Source organism: Halichoeres trimaculatus, unplaced genomic scaffold (genome assembly GCF_033239565.1).
Source record: "Halichoeres trimaculatus isolate MK-OKI-2021-1 unplaced genomic scaffold, fHalTri1.1 fHalTri1_scaffold_3, whole genome shotgun sequence".
NCBI lineage: Eukaryota > Metazoa > Chordata > Actinopteri > Labriformes > Labridae > Halichoeres > Halichoeres trimaculatus.
The window spans coordinates 7,710,785-7,727,269 of record NW_027437181.1 but is presented as its reverse complement, the minus strand read 5'-3'; the positions used below and the strand labels follow the sequence as shown (position 1 = coordinate 7,727,269).

The window sequence follows — 16,485 nt, the reverse complement described above, 5'->3', positions numbered from 1 at the left end:
ATTATACAATTAAATTAATGAAAACTACAATAAAAAATTGAATCGTTCAATAACATTATTAAAACTGAAATAAATTAACAAAAGCTCTACTTCAGAAAGACTCTTGCTCCTCTAAAAGCCTCAGTCTGTCAGCTAAATAATGTTACAGTAAGTCAAAATATGAACACACAGCGCAGGGCTCCCATACAAAAGTGTTTCACTACAATAAAACAACAGTAATAATAGTGAAAATCCTCAGGAATACCACAGTAAAACCACAGTAACACTCAAAATTTCACTGGTAAATCACTTTTTTACAAAATAATGATGTTGCACAAAGTGTTGAGACATCAGCAAAACAGTAAAATAGTTTATATATATATATATATATATATATATATATATATATATATATATATATATATATATATATATATATATATATATATATATATATATATATATATATAATGACCACAACACTAGTCTGTTTTCAGATTTAGTCCCCTTCTTTTTAAGTAATTTGAGAAATTTTAATTTAAACAAAAGAGACATAGACATAAATTAGACATAAATTTTGCTTTCCGTAACATTTGAATGAGTTTTTGAGGTTTTCAAGAGTTGAAAAACATATCTTAAAAGGGTCTCAAACAGTCTTTCTCCCCTTAGCCTGTGTTTTAGCTATTAGCTCATATTTTGGCCTTTAGCTTGTGCGCTACCACTTTCCTGTTTTGCTTTCTTCTGCTCTTCTGTCTGACAGTTAGGCTCCAGTGTCCTCTATCACAATAAAATAAATCATAAACATGGTTTTCAGAAGAGAAAAACACAGATCTTTCTTCTCACTGCTAAACTTCGCCAGCCAGTATAGTGTTGTCATAAAAACTTTGACGTGCCGAGAATCAGTCCTGTCTTGTACGATCTGAAAGAGAGGCTTAGAAGTAGCATTTAGGAATAACTTATATTTGTGCCAATGATATCTTTTCAAGTGTGGGTTATTATCAGGCATATATCCAGAGGTAGACTTTTTCAAGATCACTTTGAAAGTCCTTACTGGGACTTTAAAAAGAGAAAGTTTTAGTTGAGTAGAGTTAGTAGAGTTTAGTAGAGTTGTTTTATTCCTGAGATCTTCAAGAAGAAGATCTTCCTGGGGCCTCAAACACCAAGGTCTGCCCATAGCTCTGCCCTCCAACAGGCCCCAAGGGTGCTAGCCAATCAGAGAGAAGGGGGTTTGTGGAGCAGGGAGTCTTAAAGAGACAGCACCTATAACAAAGTGGTCAAGATAGGGGCTCATTTGTTTGAGTTGCAAATCATTTTTCAAGCAGCTCAGTAGTCTGTATGATTGATTGAAATTTTTTGACAGTGTTTTAAACATCAGACTTCTTTTGTTCCTGTCATTTTATTTATACCATAATGCAGTAAAGATTATGCAATTCCCCCCTTAAATAAAACCATGCTTGTATTTCCCTGTTGTGCTGAATGAAGCCCCCTTAGCACATAAACTTTCATGACATCTTCAGGATCAGTAGGAAATTTGAGCACCATTTCTTTATCAGTCTTTCCTCTTTGTGATTTGATGTCTTGAGGTGTTTGATGAATGAAAAAGTAAATCCAGGAAGAAAATCATCTTTAAATAAATCATCAGGCCATGTCGTTCTTTATCAAAAACCTTTATTTAATTTGATAATGACACATTCAACCTAACGTTTGTAAAATCTTTAAGTTAAAACAGTCTCCGTCCTTTACACTGTCTGTGTCTGAGAACAAGTGAAGAAGAGTTTTTACCTGCGAGTCAAACAAACTGACCTAAAGTGCAAAACAATAACTCGACTGTACAAACGATATGTGCTCACGTCCTCAGACTGTACACACAGATAACAGAATAACACACACACGCAGACACACACACACGCACACGTTAAAGCAGGGGGAGGTGACATGTTGGACAGTTCGGTACCACCTCAGTGATTTTCTTTCTTTTCTAACATTTTGTGCCTGAAAACATTTACCCACAGATAATCTGACAGGACGTGTGCTCCTTAAAGTTTGCTGATGTTTGAAAGCTTATTTCATAAATTCACTTCCTGATGTTTTCTCTTTGATGTCTTTGTTTTCTGATGTCAAATCTTTGGTGTCAAATTCATAAACATTCATGTAGCAGAGCCAAACCCAAATTGATAAAACCTCCAGAGGAAACACTCGCCGGATGACTCTCCTCCTGCTGGAAACAGGCTCTTTCTCTGGTCTTCCTGCTGGTCTCTGTTCAGTCCATCCGATCGATCCTGTCCTCTAATTGATCCTTCAGACCTTGTCTGCTGTCTTGTTGTTGAGTCCGAGAGCCTGAACCACGTCCAGACTGAGGCCACTCTTCAGAGTCCTCCTCACTGAAACACACACACACACACACACACACACACATAGATTTATGAATCTACGTCCTCTTCTTTGCCTCTCTTGGATATTTTACATCTGGAATGGTTCCAATGACGCAGAAGTCTTACATTTTGTTTTGTTTTTTTCTATTTAGCTTGGTTTAATATAAAGTTTTTAAAGTGTTTTGTCTACTTGAGTCTGTATCATTAATTTGTGTTTGTAGGACCCCCTCTAAAACAAGGTGACACGTCTCAAGTGGTTATTTCTAAAGGAAGAATTTCAACATTATCAAAGACAATCCAGAGCCTTGAGAGAGTGCAATGACAGATCATTGCAAAATAACAGCAGTTTTTGTTTATTGTTATTGAAAATTTCATACAGAGATGTCATTATAGCTGATTTTGCACTCTGACACCGGTGAAACAAGACTGTGACAGAGAGCAGAGCACAGACACACACAAAACAAGCTGGAAGAAGTGTGACTTCATCTTCCATCAAACTAAATCTGGAGCCTTGCAAGCTGTTTCCCAACTTTTCAGCCAAAGACCTCCAAACTGTTGGTGCTGGGGTCCGGTAACCCCCTGCTGTGGGGAAACACTAACAGCTCAAACAAAATCTGCTTCCACCAATACTGTCATGATCTTGGTTTGGTAACCTCCAGGGTCAGAACACAGAAATGTGGGGAACAGATCAAAGATTTTATGTTTGAATGCTTTTATATCAAATTTAACCTCTCTTGGTTTAAATTCTCTTAATTAGGGATGACATATGCAGTTGTGAATAGTTTTTGGTTTCAGAAAGCATTTTTGTGATTCCCCTTATTGGTGTTTTGCAGCCCCCCCTTTTTGGGAGCCACGGCTCTTAAGTGCAACTGCAGTGATACTCTTATACCCCCTTTCCACCAGAGCTAGTGGTGCATTTGGTGCTCACGCTTAATTGGCTCCAATCAAATTCTTCCTAAAATCCAGTTTGGTTTTTCATCAGCAAGCAGCCATTTCACTTATCATTTCACCAGCTGTTCTGGGAGATGTTAACATGTGTTTCTTGTGGTGGTTATGACATTATTTTTCCTGACTGTGTGCTAAGCTGCACACTGTGTATGTGTGTGTGTGTGTGTGTGTGTGTGTGTGTGTGTGTGTGTGTGTGTGTGTGTGTGTGTGTGTGTGTGTGTGTGTGTGTGTGTGTGTGTGTGTGTGTGTGTGTGTGTGTGCAGGTATTTGTTTGTGTCTGAACACATCAGGGTGGAACTCAGAAGAAATAACAGAGGAAAAATGTGAATGAATGACATAAGGTGTAATAAGATGTCAACAAAACAACAGACATACGACTCGGCTGCTTTCTTTTTTTTTTTCTTTGTTAGAGTTGATGTTTGCTGAACTCCAGTTTTGAGCCAGAGCTTTGTCCATGGAAATAACAACACAAAGAATCAGTGCTATCAGGCACCGGCCTGGAATTAGCACCAGTTCGGTCAAAAAGGGGATTTAGTGAAAAATTTCTCATTTTTCAGTTTCCCCACTCCAGACCCTCTCTTCTTCTATTGTTTTTGGATGGTGTCTGGTTTGTGGGTTTTTGTGAAGCTGAAGAGAATTCCCTACAATGTTAAAGTTTATTCTAGATGTCGTTACTTCCTTTCTTTACTCTGTCTACCTGATTATTTCTGGCAGCTTTACATCAAGAAATATGAGTTCAGATCTGTTTGTTTTTCAGATTCTGTCTTTTTTGTTTCTATCAAACCTTTGAAATCAAAGATTGGGACATTTTAAAGCATGTGGTACTGTAAATATCTTATATTTTGACAGCCTTGGTGTGCATTGATGCCACCTCCCCAACCTGTCACCTGACAAAGCGGCAAAACATGCTAAAACGTGCCCACCTCTGGCAAGGAGAATGTTGAAAAATTAGATAATACAGATAAATATCTGCTTAAAATCAGAGAGTTTAGACTTCAGGGAGATCCTTATAGTTTACAGAAGACAGCAAGACATCTGGACACATGAGGATGTGAATGGAAATCTGGGTTAAGGGTCACTTAAATGGACCTGATTTATATGGGGAAGTAAGCAGAGCAAAACCTGCAGGAAGTCATTTGAAAACCTTACATACTGTTTTTATTATCTGCTGCTTCCTGTTTATTCCTAATTAGACAAATTAACTCAAATATTCCACTTCATGCTTCACTGTCCTGCAGCTGAGTCTGAAGTCTGTCCTCCAGGTAAACGTCTCCTGCAGGTATCTCAGAGTTTTATCAGTCGGCCTGTTTTGGGTTTGGGTCCCTGCTCATGGTGTCCTCTGTGTCCTCAAAACATTATCAGGACGGTATTTGAAGATTATCTGACGCTGAAGGTCTTAGAGAGGAAGTGAAAACACTGATATGAAATGATGTCTGATACGGACGTGTTGTGGACACAGAGCTCGTGTTGTTTCTCTACACAGAGTCTGAACCTGCAGAGACCCAAAAACCTAAAACCCAAGGTTGTTTAGAAAAGATGACAGTACATTAAAGTCCAGGATCCCTTTAGATCATTTTTACTCACATGACTTTCTGTTGACTCGGGAGCGTTTACGGGTTTTAGGACTCGATGGTCTATCTGAGGGATTCTGGGTAACAGACTTGACGAGTCGGTCCATGATCTCGTCTGTGGCGTCATCTTGAGGACTCGTCCCATCGTCTTTGGCTACAGACATCTGAGACGGACTCACCCTGCCAAGACCTGAGGATCAGAACCAGACTTCAGTTAGTACTTACATGGACTGGAATGACTTTACAAGACACTGCCTGTCGTCTTCTGACCCCTCAAAGCCGCATTCATTAAAGCGACGCTTTCAAAAGTGAAAATTTAACATACCCTGGTTTCATTTCACCTTAACTTGAATCTTTGGAGAATTTTCTTGCTGCTCTTATTTTGAAAATCCCAGCTGATGTTGAAAAGGTTTCTATGAAAGTATTTAATGCTTGAGCGATTGAATCTGTTTACACCATCTCTTTTTTGTGTTTACCTGATGTAGTAATAAAAACAGGACAACCAAACTTTCATATATCAGCTGACAGGCCGGTCACACACCCTGTGACTCTTCTGAGGAAGCTACAGGAAGTGTGTAGGTAAAAATGAAACCACATCAGTCGCGTTATAAAATTGCTCAAGTATAATATACAACACAGAAGGGAGACAGTAGTTTCTTAAAGTTGCACAGATTGTTTTATCAGTTTGTGGACTGCACAGCCACACTGTCAGGTTTTACAGTTGTGCTTTGTCTGAACTGCTGCAGGTTTCAGCATTTCTGTAGGATCCACTGATTGGATTCGCCTACTTCATGTATATATATAATGCACCGCAAAATCTAGAAGATAATCAACAGTTTCTGTCTTATTTCCAGTCTTATTAGACTTCATACAGGCCACATTCACCTGAGTACTGAGACTTTATTCTTATCTAAAGAAACTTGACTTTGTTATAGAGACTTGGCACTCAGTCTTAACTAATATCTGTGGACTTCGGATGTAATATCCTTCTGGAGTTTAGTGTTGTGGTGGGTTTTAATTTTTTTTTTTTTAAATAATCTATTTTTTTTCTTTTCCTCCTTTCTCTCTTTTTCTTCTTGAAATGATTAATCTTTTTGTTTATTCATTTATTTATTTATTTATTTATTTTGTTATCATGATTATCACACGTATTCTATCTTTGTTATTGTTCCTGTTTACAAGAAAAAAAAAATAAAATCAAAATTTATTTATAAAAATGTTTCTTACCCCATTGGCAGACTTTTTGTATTCACTACAAACAATTCAGACATCTTTTTTGTCTATAAAATCTTGAAATAAGACATCCCTCTGGACCTCTATAGTGGCTCACATCAAGTCTAATCAGACACTTTTTTTTAAACAAAAATAAGACAGAAACACTTGATAAGGTTTAGGTTTTTGCAGTGGGATGCATGTGAACAGCAGCAAGCTGGCAAAAGGAAAGAAAAATCCCTCAACAGTCCTGGACTCTTACACAGGATTCAGGATCAATGCCTTGTCACAGATATTAGAAGAATTTGATCAGAATAGGAAGTTTGTGTAAAATATAGGTGTTTCCTCTGCAGATTTTAGGATGTTAAGGCAATCTCAACAACCTGTTTTTGGTCTGAAAACATCTTCCTCGTTTGTCTTTGCATCATGAAAAACCAACAATTCTCCAGATTAAAGCTCTGGTGTAAATCTTTTCCATGTTAGAGGTAGAATAACGTGTAGTAGGTGAACTGAGCATGCTCAGATCATGCAGCGTCTTACTGCGAACAGCTCTGGAGCGTCTCAGTCCTCCCTGCTCGGCGGTCAGACTGTTTCTGCCACTGATCAGGAGATTCTTCATGTTCTCGTGCTCCTCCTCTTGACCCGGCTCCACATCAGCCGAGACAGGGGAGGGGCTGTCGTCCTGTGGCACCGCCCCCGAAAACTTCTCCGTCTGGATGGAGAGAGGAAGAGAAGTCAGGTGTCAGGTGTTAACTAGTATTCACTGTGTTTGACCTTTGACCTATGGGCGGACCTATCAGGCGTACCTCTGTGATCATCTTCCCTCGGGTCTTGGTCCGCTCCCTGTGAGCGGCTCGTTTCCGTTTCAGCGTCAGTACACGCTCCCTGGTGGTTCGGTACTCCAGAGAAAACTCGCTGATGATCCGACAGAAACTGGTGACCTTAATGTCTCTGACCGAGGAGGAGGGCTGACCCAGGAACAGCAGGAAGGAGTGGAACCTGGAGGAGGAGGAGGAGGAGAGAAATGTAAGAAGTAAGCATGAAGAAGAGGAGAAGGGCAAAGCACAGGGAGAGAAAAAAAGAATAAAAGATAGGGAAGATGGAGAGAATGTAGGGGAAGAAGAGTAGAACGAGTTGGAGGGAAGCCAGGGGAAAAGACAGGAGGGATGGAAGTTGTCGGGCATTAAAATGAGGAAAAAGAAGACAGGAGGGAGAAGCAAATGAACGAGGAAAGAGGAGGAGCAGTAGGAAAAGTAAGGGAGGTGGAAGACAGGGGGAAAACAAGAAGAAAGAGGAGAAAAAAAGGAAGACTAGGAAGTAATGAGAGAAGGAGCAAGAAGGAGGCTGAGACAGGGACTGAAAAGTGGAGAAAGAGGAGAAGATGAGAGACAAGAAGGAGAAACCGAGGAGGAGAGAAAAAGAAGAGAAAGCTAGGGAGGCAAAAGGTGAGATAGAAGGAAGAATAAGGAGAGGAGGAGAAAAAAGAGGAAAGGGACTTAGAGGAAGAGAAGGATGACATTAAAAAGAGGAGGATAAGAGGGGGAGAAATATAAGAAAGAGGAGAAAAGAGGAGGAAGAGCTGAGAGAAAGAGAAAAAAATGGAGGGGGAGAAGGAAAGAAGACGTGACAAAGGAGAAGAAAGATTACAGAAGAAATGAGGAGGAATGGAGGAGAAAGAAGAGAAGAAGAGTTGGAAAAGAAAAAGGGGAAGAAGAGGATGTATGGGGGTAAAAGGAGAGGAGGAGGAACAGAGTAAGAAGATGTAGAAGAGGAGAGAGGGGAGAAAAGAAAAGAAAAGAGGATGGGGAGAAAAAGAAATAAAGCAAGGAGAAGCAATATGGGAGGAGGATGACCCCTCTGTGGAGGAGGAGGGAGTGTCACAAACAACTTTTAGATGAAGACACAGATCTTTAGGAGGAAGAAGAAGAAGAGAAGGAGAAAGATGCTTAGGAGGAAAAAGAGGAGGAAGAAGGGGAGGCTGAGGAGGCAGAGGGTGCTGAGGAGGAGAACAGGAGGAGGAGGAGGAGTGTCAGTGTGTGGTACCTGTTGATGACCCTGCGGTGAACCACCTTGAGGATGATGATCCTCTGCGTACAGTCCTTCAGGAAGTCCGTCATCTTGTTCTTCAGCAGCGCCTTCGTCTCATGTTTGGCCACCACCTTCAGGTTGTCCCATGATGCTTTGCAGCGTCGCTCCAGCTGGACCAGGTTCTCTGACAGCAGCTCAAAGTCCACCTGGAGGAGGAGGATACACCTGGTCATCTAATGATCAACACTCAGTAACATTTGAAAACAGAGGGGGCGGAGCTTACTTTGGCCGAGCGGGTGATGGCGGGGATCTCTGAGTACACATCCGAGGATTCTGGGTAATTTTCCACCACCTGGCTGCAGGTGTGGTGCAGCAGAGTCTGACGGTGGACCGTGTCCTTCACCTCCACCACTTTCTCCAGGTAACCTAGCTCAAAGCCTTTAGCCTGCACACACACACACACACACACACACACACACACACACACACACACACACACACACACACACACACACACACACACACACACACACACACACTCAGTATCTGATTGTCATCTACTTTAATCTGTGATCCGTGTTTAAAGAAACAACAAAATAATCTGTGATTATCGTTTGGAGCCCAGAGGAGCAGAAAGTCAGTCAGCTGTCCTTACGTTAGAGCTGTTCAGGAAGTTCCCGATGGCGAGCAGCGTGGCGAGGATCCTCTTGAAGGTCTGATTGGATGCCAGCTGCTCCATGCCCAGCTTCAGGTCAAAGAGCGGCTCTGCAATCTCCTACAGGGGGCGCCACAAACACCACATTAACATCTAAACATCACAACCTGCCCTGGATATGTACACTCAGGGTTTCTGCACAGCTCCTGACAAAGATAGGAATGAGGTAAGAAGGCTCACTCTCATCCTACTTCCACATCTGTCTCACCTTCTCCAGAGCTTCATAGTTCAGCTTGAAGGCCCAAAGCTGCAGGCGGGGGGTCAGGGCGCTGATGGAGGCCAGGCTGAAGAGGAACTGCTCTGCCGTACCCAGGGGAACGTCCGGATTGGCCATCTGAGCCTCCTGGATCTTCTGCTTCTCCTCCTCTGTGGGCGTCATGGTCAGGATCTTCTGCTCAGAGGGACAGGAGAGGACGATCACATCGGCTTCAGATCACCTCAAAGAAACTGAAGCAGCATCAGGACGTCACAGTCTTTACCTCGATGCCTTCTTTACTGATGGCGAACTCGTCAAAGTTGAGGATGGCTGTTTTGATGACGTGGACGGCCGGCAGGACGGTCATACCGATGTTGATGGCGTTGCTTCTCTTTGAGTCCAGAACCAGAATCTCAGACTTCTTCGTCTCTGGTCCTTTCTGCAAGACAAACATGTCTGAATAAATAAAATCAAAGTACTTAGAGTGTTTTTCTGCTGTCTCTCTTGAGTGGATCATGAATGCACTCTGTGCTGTTTAGATCATGCTGCTACTCCCTCTGGTGGCTGAAATGAGTATCACATCAACAAACAGCAGTAACAGCCTGGCAAACCTTATTTAGGGCTTTTAAAATGTGCTAATTTTTACAGCACATGCTACTTTAGTAAGTTTTAATTCAGAATAAGTATTAATGGTATTAGTATTTAGGATTTTAGATCGGGAAGTGGCTTTTAAAGAAGGAAAATCAGTCTCAAAGTCTTCAACAAAGTCTGTAAACCAACTAAAATGTCTCTTTTTAAATCTCAGAAACTTAGTGGAATATTATATAAATAAGGAAACACAACTTGAGGCAGCTGATGAGCCCTGACAGACAGAATTTAGAGAAAAAAAAACATTTCTAAGCATTAAAACTGTTTAATCCAGTATGAAAGAGCTAAATTTTAACAGCACACTCTTCTTTAAAGGCATTTTAAAGTGTGAAAATCAGTCTTTCAGATTTAAATCATCTCTTTAACTCCTCAAACATTCACTGAACTATTAATATAAATATGAAAAACACAGCTTGAGGTGTCTGCTGAGGCCTCACAGACAGAATCCAGGGAAAAACCTGACGAACATGGTGTGAAATGTCGACAGTTATCTTTAGCCTGCGCTCAGAAATACCAGACTGTACCCCTGCTGCTCAGCTCTTCCCACAATGCATCTGTTTTCAGCCCCCTCAGCTAACCTTGGCCACCGGCAGCTCCTTGGCTTTGGACTCGAACAGGTGCTCCAGCCGGGTCGTGTCCACCACCACCTTATCCAGAGACGCCCACACCGTCCCCCGGCCGAAGCGACACTTCTGAGGCTGGTCGGACTGCTTCAGCTCCTTCCAGAACAACTTCACCGTCTTCTTCTTCTTCTGGAGACCTGAGGAGGAGGAGGAAGAGGGAGGAGGAGGAGGAGCACCAGGTGGAGGAGGAGGAGGAGGAGGAGGAGGAGGAGAGAGGCCGCCTGGAAGAGGAGGAGGAGGCGGTGGAGGAGGAGGACCTCCCATGCCTGGAGGTGGAGGAGGAGGTGGGGGTGGTGGTGGGAGTCCTGCCATGCCAGGAGGAGGTGGAGGAGGAGGGATGCCGGAGTAACAAGTGGAAGAGGTGGAGGAGTCGAAGGTGTCCATGTCCAAGACGTCGATGTCCTCCTCGTCCAGGAGGTCGGAGAAGTCCAGGTCTTTGATGCGCAGGGCGGCAGCGCTCGGCTGCAGCTGCTCCCAGGCGTCAGGCGGACCTCCAGGGCCCAGAGGAGTCATCTGGGTGGTCTCCAGACGGCGGGCGTGGCTCTCGATGTCCATGCTGCTCTGCTGACGGAGGCTCCGGTTCTGATGTGGGAGAATCAGACTGATGAAGACGCTTTAAAGACGAACAGTTTTACATTTGAGCTGCAGAGAAGTTTTACAGTCTGGGGGTTTTGTAACTTCTTCAAGGACCTGAAGGATCATACAAAATAGTAATGCACAGAAATTCAGATTCTACTTTGCAGCTTTTAGGTGTTGCAATTTTTACTTTTGCACTAAGAGTCAAATAATCTGAGAAATCTCATCAAAACCTTTTTATTCTCAGCGAGTCGAGCCAGAGCGGCCTGTGCTGATCCTTCCAGCCCTTCTAGCTCCGCCCTGCGGGAGGCGCTGCTCTCACTGGGACCTGAGGGCTCTGCTGAACGCGCATTAAGGCTGGATAGGCGCTCAAACACACGGCCCCGACTCCCCGGATCTCCACCTGAGAGGAAAACACACAAACAGAGGTCTCACTCTGCCTTAAATTTCAATGATGAAAAACACAACAAATATTCTGCTAAACATTCTTTTATGCAATCTTTGGTCTTTGTTTGGCTCTTACCAGGAAGAAAGCTGCCTCCTTCTTCTTCGTTGGTGTCTGGAGTTGAACCGGTTGGACTCAGAGATGCAGAGGACGAGGTTTTGGAGTAAAGCATATCCAACAGAAACTTCTTGTCATTGGACAGAGTGCTGCACTGACGCTGGATCGAGGACGCTGCACAGAGAAAAGATCTTTCTGTGTCAGAGAAAAGTCATGAATCCTGCACAGATTAACTCGCAGAGAGGGAGAGAAGGATTGTGGGTAGATGTAGTCTCTCACCTGGGTCATTCTGGGAGTCTGAGTGTCCGTTTGCGTCCAAGCTGCCGGATGTCAGAGCTGAGGATGAAGATGCAGAAGTTACAGACACTGGTTGTACTGTTTAATCTCTGCTCACAGGTTATTTCTGCATAAAGAAACATGAAGCCAAATCCTCAGATTTTACCCTCTTCACGGCCAGGCTCCTCTGCAGGCTTCAGGTTCGGAGTTATGACGTCATCAGACGTGGACTGGCGGGCCAGGTGTTTGCTCCTCCTCTTCTTCTCCCACTGAGTGGCGGCCAGGCTGCGCAGGAACGTGTCTCTGCAGAGGAAGAGGAAACACTGGGATCAGATCAGGTCTGCAGAAGAAGAGGAAGACGCCTGGGAGTCTCGGCGTGAAACAGACGTCACAGTCACATGATGCTGAAGTGACGAAGACGCTTAACTGAAGATTTACTGCTCCAGTTCTTAACAAATCTAGTTAGACAACTTGTTCTCTGCTTCATCCAACAGGCTGAATATATAAGGTCTGATATGATCGTCTTTGTTTCTCTTCTGGCTGTAAAGTGTGGCGTTAAAGATGAGATGACTGCGATAGAATGGAGACAAAATATTTCACTGTGGCTCACTTTTTCAAAACAGACTAACAGAGAAACTATAACATGAGACTGATTGTCAGGATGAAGTCAAATGCAGCCGCTTGCTGAGAAAAAAAAAATCAGACAAAAGGATGTGCAGGTTTAGTCAGCGAGCAAATGTCACTCTCACGAGTCGGCACAAGAATTTAAAGATAGTAACTTTAGTGTATCCATATGTAAAATTGGAAAGATTTAACTCAACTTACAACTTAGCCAAAAACTTTGTCTGAAGAGAAAAAGTCTTTCTCAAAAGACGAGTCATAAAAAATTGGATTAGCTCATGTGTTGGCTTTAAAACATCTCGTGCAAGAAAAAAACAACGAAATAAAATTGTGATTAGAAAAAAAAGAAAAGACTTCACCTTTAAGTAAGACAGATAAAAAAAGTTAAAAAGTCTGACCTAATGTGACGAGTGAGGGGGCTTAAATCATGTCTGTTTCTCTATGCGGCTTTTAAAGCTCCTGTAAGGAACTTTTGGTTTGTGATGTTTTAAGCGCCCCCTGTGGACAAAGGTGGAAGTACAAATTCTTTCTATACTTTTTCTTTCTATGTGCATAAATAAATCCCCCCAAAACGGTATCACACACCCCATGGACAAATGCTTAAGTCGTCTGCCCCAATTCAGCCCCTCAAGGCTGGATCGTGTATCGACAGGAAGGGATCGGTCTGAGCTTGAACCTAAGGCTAAACTATAATTTAGTCAACAAGGTATAAAAATTTACAATTGAATTGTCCTTTCTGTAAGTTTTGAAGTTTTGTTTTCACCAAACTGCTGTTAAACATTTGTTCTTTAACTCGAACAATTACCAGTCTTATCCAACAGTAGAGCATACAGGTTTTTATTTCACACTGGTATCACTCGATACCCAAAGCCTAGATACCGGTACCGGTATCAAGACCAGGAAAGTTGGATCTGCGCATCCTTATCCTGACCTCAACTATTTGCTGCGTGTCGATCTTCCCCTCCTCTCTACCCCGCATGTTTCCTGTTTCTCTTTAACTGCCTAATCAAATGAATGAACCTGGTTTTCAAATGTTTTTTTAAAAACAGGTGATTTTCCTGCAGGATGCTTTAAATCCCCTCATCTAGCACCTAACCCCTCGCAGGAGTCCAGAAAGTGAAAACAACGCAGAACTTTTTAATCCTGTTGTAGATGGTCTCGTTTACTCTTATACATCATTTAAAGCCATCAGGATGAGTTTCAGTCTTTTTTATAACCAGGTAAAACTCCTTGCAGGAATTCAAAGACATAGTTCAAGAATACAAAACAGCAAAAACACAACACCACAAAGAGCCCACAAACCTTAAATCACTCAAATCATGATTCTTCACTGCAAACCAGATTACACACCAGCGATTAGACCTCACCCTAAACTACAAACCCACACACCTTCAAGCCCAGCACACACACAAACACGCACACACTGATTTATGACTTTAATATGATCTTCAAACCCAACACAAACACACTCACACACACATTCCTGTAGTGTTTTAGTGATTATTCAGCTGTGGGTGAACGAAAAGGAGCAAAGAGGAGCGAGGAGGAGGCGGCTGAGCGAAGGTGGAGGGTTTACATTGTTTTCTTTTTTCCCTGGAGCAGAGCTGGAGCTGTTTTTAGCCCTTTATCCTTAAAAAGGTTTCAGTTCAGGGCGAGTCTACGTCCACATCAGGGCCTGTTGATAACATTACTGTTCCTCTGAGCGTTTTTGCAGCAGCATTGTGTGTTTACACGACTCTTTAAGTCTCTGGAGAGTGATGTTCAACTGTTTTATATTTAGAGAGAGAGAAAAACATGATTTGTTTTTATTTTGGGGCTTCATTGATGCAATTAGCTGCAAGCTCTATCTCTGAATTCACAACCCTAGCTCCATAGGAGTTTAGTTGCTTTGCAGATTTTGATGGTTTGAAGTCGTTTAAAGCTCATATTTAACTTTAAAAATGATGCAAAGACAACATGTGAAATTCTGAAACTGGAAAAAGTTTTGTTTCGTAAAATTATCTCCTTAATCTGGATTTTATGTGAGCAATTTGTTCAAGAAAAACTTCAGAGAAGGACAGAAAGATGGTGAAAGATTTTACTAAAATGCCTTCTGTTTTCCTCCCCCTTTGACCGGTTCACTTCGGTCCGATATGGTGGTTTTGGAACCAGGCCTGGTCCAGGTCTAAGGAGCCCAGAGCTGCTGGTCTGTAATAACCCGTCTGGACTTTGTGTCTTTGTTTAGAAGCTGCAGCCGCCTCCAGAAAAATCACACCGTTAAAGCTCTGCTGCAGTTTATGAGCTCCTATTGTTCTGAAAAGTCCTGCAGGAGAACAATAGACCCAGACCAGGACCAGGAGACACATGGAGACAGGAGAAAACAAAGGACAGAGGAGGTTGTCTGTGCAGGGAAAACTACAAATTCTGCAGAGACAGAGGCCTGGACTGAAATCTGGGTCTGATTTCTTAAGAGACAAATTTTCAAAACTTCACCCAAAGCTGTTTGTTTCATCCCAAAAACACCCGGCAGCAAATATTCCAACAGGATCAGATTATCAAAGCTCCAAACACACAAAAAACCCAGGCTACACACACACAGCAGCAGAGCCCAGTCTCCATCTCCCAGCATGCATCAGTACTTACTCAAACCTCCTCAGAACCGGCTTGTCTGGATTTACATTACGCTCATCAGAGCTGTAGGGAAACAACACACAGCTGAGCACACACACATGCATGGACACAGAAAACCAAGGAACAGACAAAAAACAGATCCACGGTTTTTAGTCCGCCTTGGTTTCATGGCTATTCACAGACAGAGGAGCAAAGACAGGCGTTTCAGGAGAAGGTAGTTTGTCGTATTTGTAAACCCTGGGCTCTTTCTTTTAACATATTTTGTGAACTTTGTTGAGAAAATGTTGAAAAAGTTTTGAAAAACTTCTCAGACAAACACAGATTGAGAAAAAAAAAGAAGAAAACTTCCCATCAGGATTAAAAATACACACGATATTGAGAGAGATAACGAGATCCGGTCCATCATGTCACTGTTAAACCCCACCGAACACAAACACTCAGATCCACACGTTTCCCATCATCCTCTCTGCTCGGACCACACCTGGAATCAACCATAACACCTGAGGAAGAGCTCAGCTGCATAAAATCTAAAGTAGGACGATGTATTCAAACTTAAATATGAAATAATTATCCTGCCCTGTTGTGTCAGCAGCACAAATCTCTGTACCTGAAGCACTCACCCTTCACTCTGTGACGTCAAAGATCCAATGAAAAGTCAAGAACACTGAAAATATCCTGAACCAATTTTATGCAGCTGAGCAACAAAATTAGGACAAAGGAGGAAGAAAAAAAAAAGAGGAAGAAGAGGAGGAAGAGGAAGGGAGATGAGTACTCACCATCTGAACACATCCTCCTCCCCAGAGCTGGGGGAGGAACAAAGGAGGAGAGGAGGAGAGGAGGAGAGGAGGAGAGGAGGAGAGGAGAGAAAGATGAGGGAGGAAAAAATGTGGGAAAGAGAGATTAAAGAGAAAGATTAAAACAACTGATCAAATATATGAATGAGATACAGAAGAGGATGAAAGACAGAGAAAACAGACTTTCATAAACTTTATATAACAAAACAAAACAAAACAAAACAAAAAAAACAAAAAACAAAACAAAACAAAACAAAACAAAACAAAACAAAACAAAACAAAACAAAACAAAACACAACTCCAGTCTCTGAAAAAACATCACTCATTTATAAATGATAGAAAAAAAATATAACTTTATGACTGAAATTTACCAGAATTTAAGATTAAAAAAGTTATTTAAAAAATGGAAAAATTCAAAAATAAAAAAATCTACCTGTTACCATTTTTTTCTTTAAGTCGTTCGGTGTCAGACGATTTGCTAAAGCCACAACATGAATGCAAAAGCAACAACACAACAGAAGAAACTGAGGTTAAAAGATGTTATTTATCCAAACAGACACAGAAAAGTTGTGAAAGTAAATGATTGTTTTCTATTGTAAATACAGCTATGATAAATGTAGCTCACCTTGTTATATCCTTTGGTGGTACTTACATATTTCTATATTTACCAGTAAAGTGTCGTCTTATACTTAGCTTTACGAATCAATCATGTCATAACATTAGCACTATAGCTATATTTGTCATAGCTTAAGTTAAAAAAGGAAACAATCATTGACTTACTTTTACAACTTTTCTGTATCCATCTGGATAACTG

At 41.9% G+C, this 16,485-nt stretch overlaps 1 protein-coding gene across 2 annotated transcripts in view; it reads right to left on the bottom strand.

Annotated features, from left to right (window-relative positions):
- Positions 1-1,689: 1,689 nt before the first annotated feature.
- The window catches only part of fhod1 (formin homology 2 domain containing 1), a 59,015-nt gene continuing 44,219 nt past the window's right edge, over positions 1,690-16,485 (bottom strand). The window contains exons 13-26 of one of the 2 annotated variants that reach the window (XM_074667083.1): positions 11,813-11,949; positions 11,650-11,706; positions 11,392-11,544; positions 11,102-11,271; positions 10,248-10,874; positions 9,305-9,460; positions 9,034-9,216; positions 8,766-8,885; positions 8,394-8,555; positions 8,126-8,316; positions 6,889-7,081; positions 6,623-6,794; positions 4,884-5,060; positions 1,690-2,360 (exon numbers count right to left, since the gene is read on the bottom strand). In XM_074667083.1, the coding sequence (XP_074523184.1) occupies positions 2,278-2,360; positions 4,884-5,060; positions 6,623-6,794; positions 6,889-7,081; positions 8,126-8,316; positions 8,394-8,555; positions 8,766-8,885; positions 9,034-9,216; positions 9,305-9,460; positions 10,248-10,874; positions 11,102-11,271; positions 11,392-11,544; positions 11,650-11,706; positions 11,813-11,949 (2,581 nt within the window). In that variant the 3' untranslated portion in view covers positions 1,690-2,277. The remainder of the gene's footprint in view (positions 2,361-4,883; positions 5,061-6,622; positions 6,795-6,888; positions 7,082-8,125; positions 8,317-8,393; positions 8,556-8,765; positions 8,886-9,033; positions 9,217-9,304; positions 9,461-10,247; positions 10,875-11,101; positions 11,272-11,391; positions 11,545-11,649; positions 11,707-11,812; positions 11,950-16,485) is intronic. The other variant, XM_074667084.1, reaches the window with a different exon arrangement.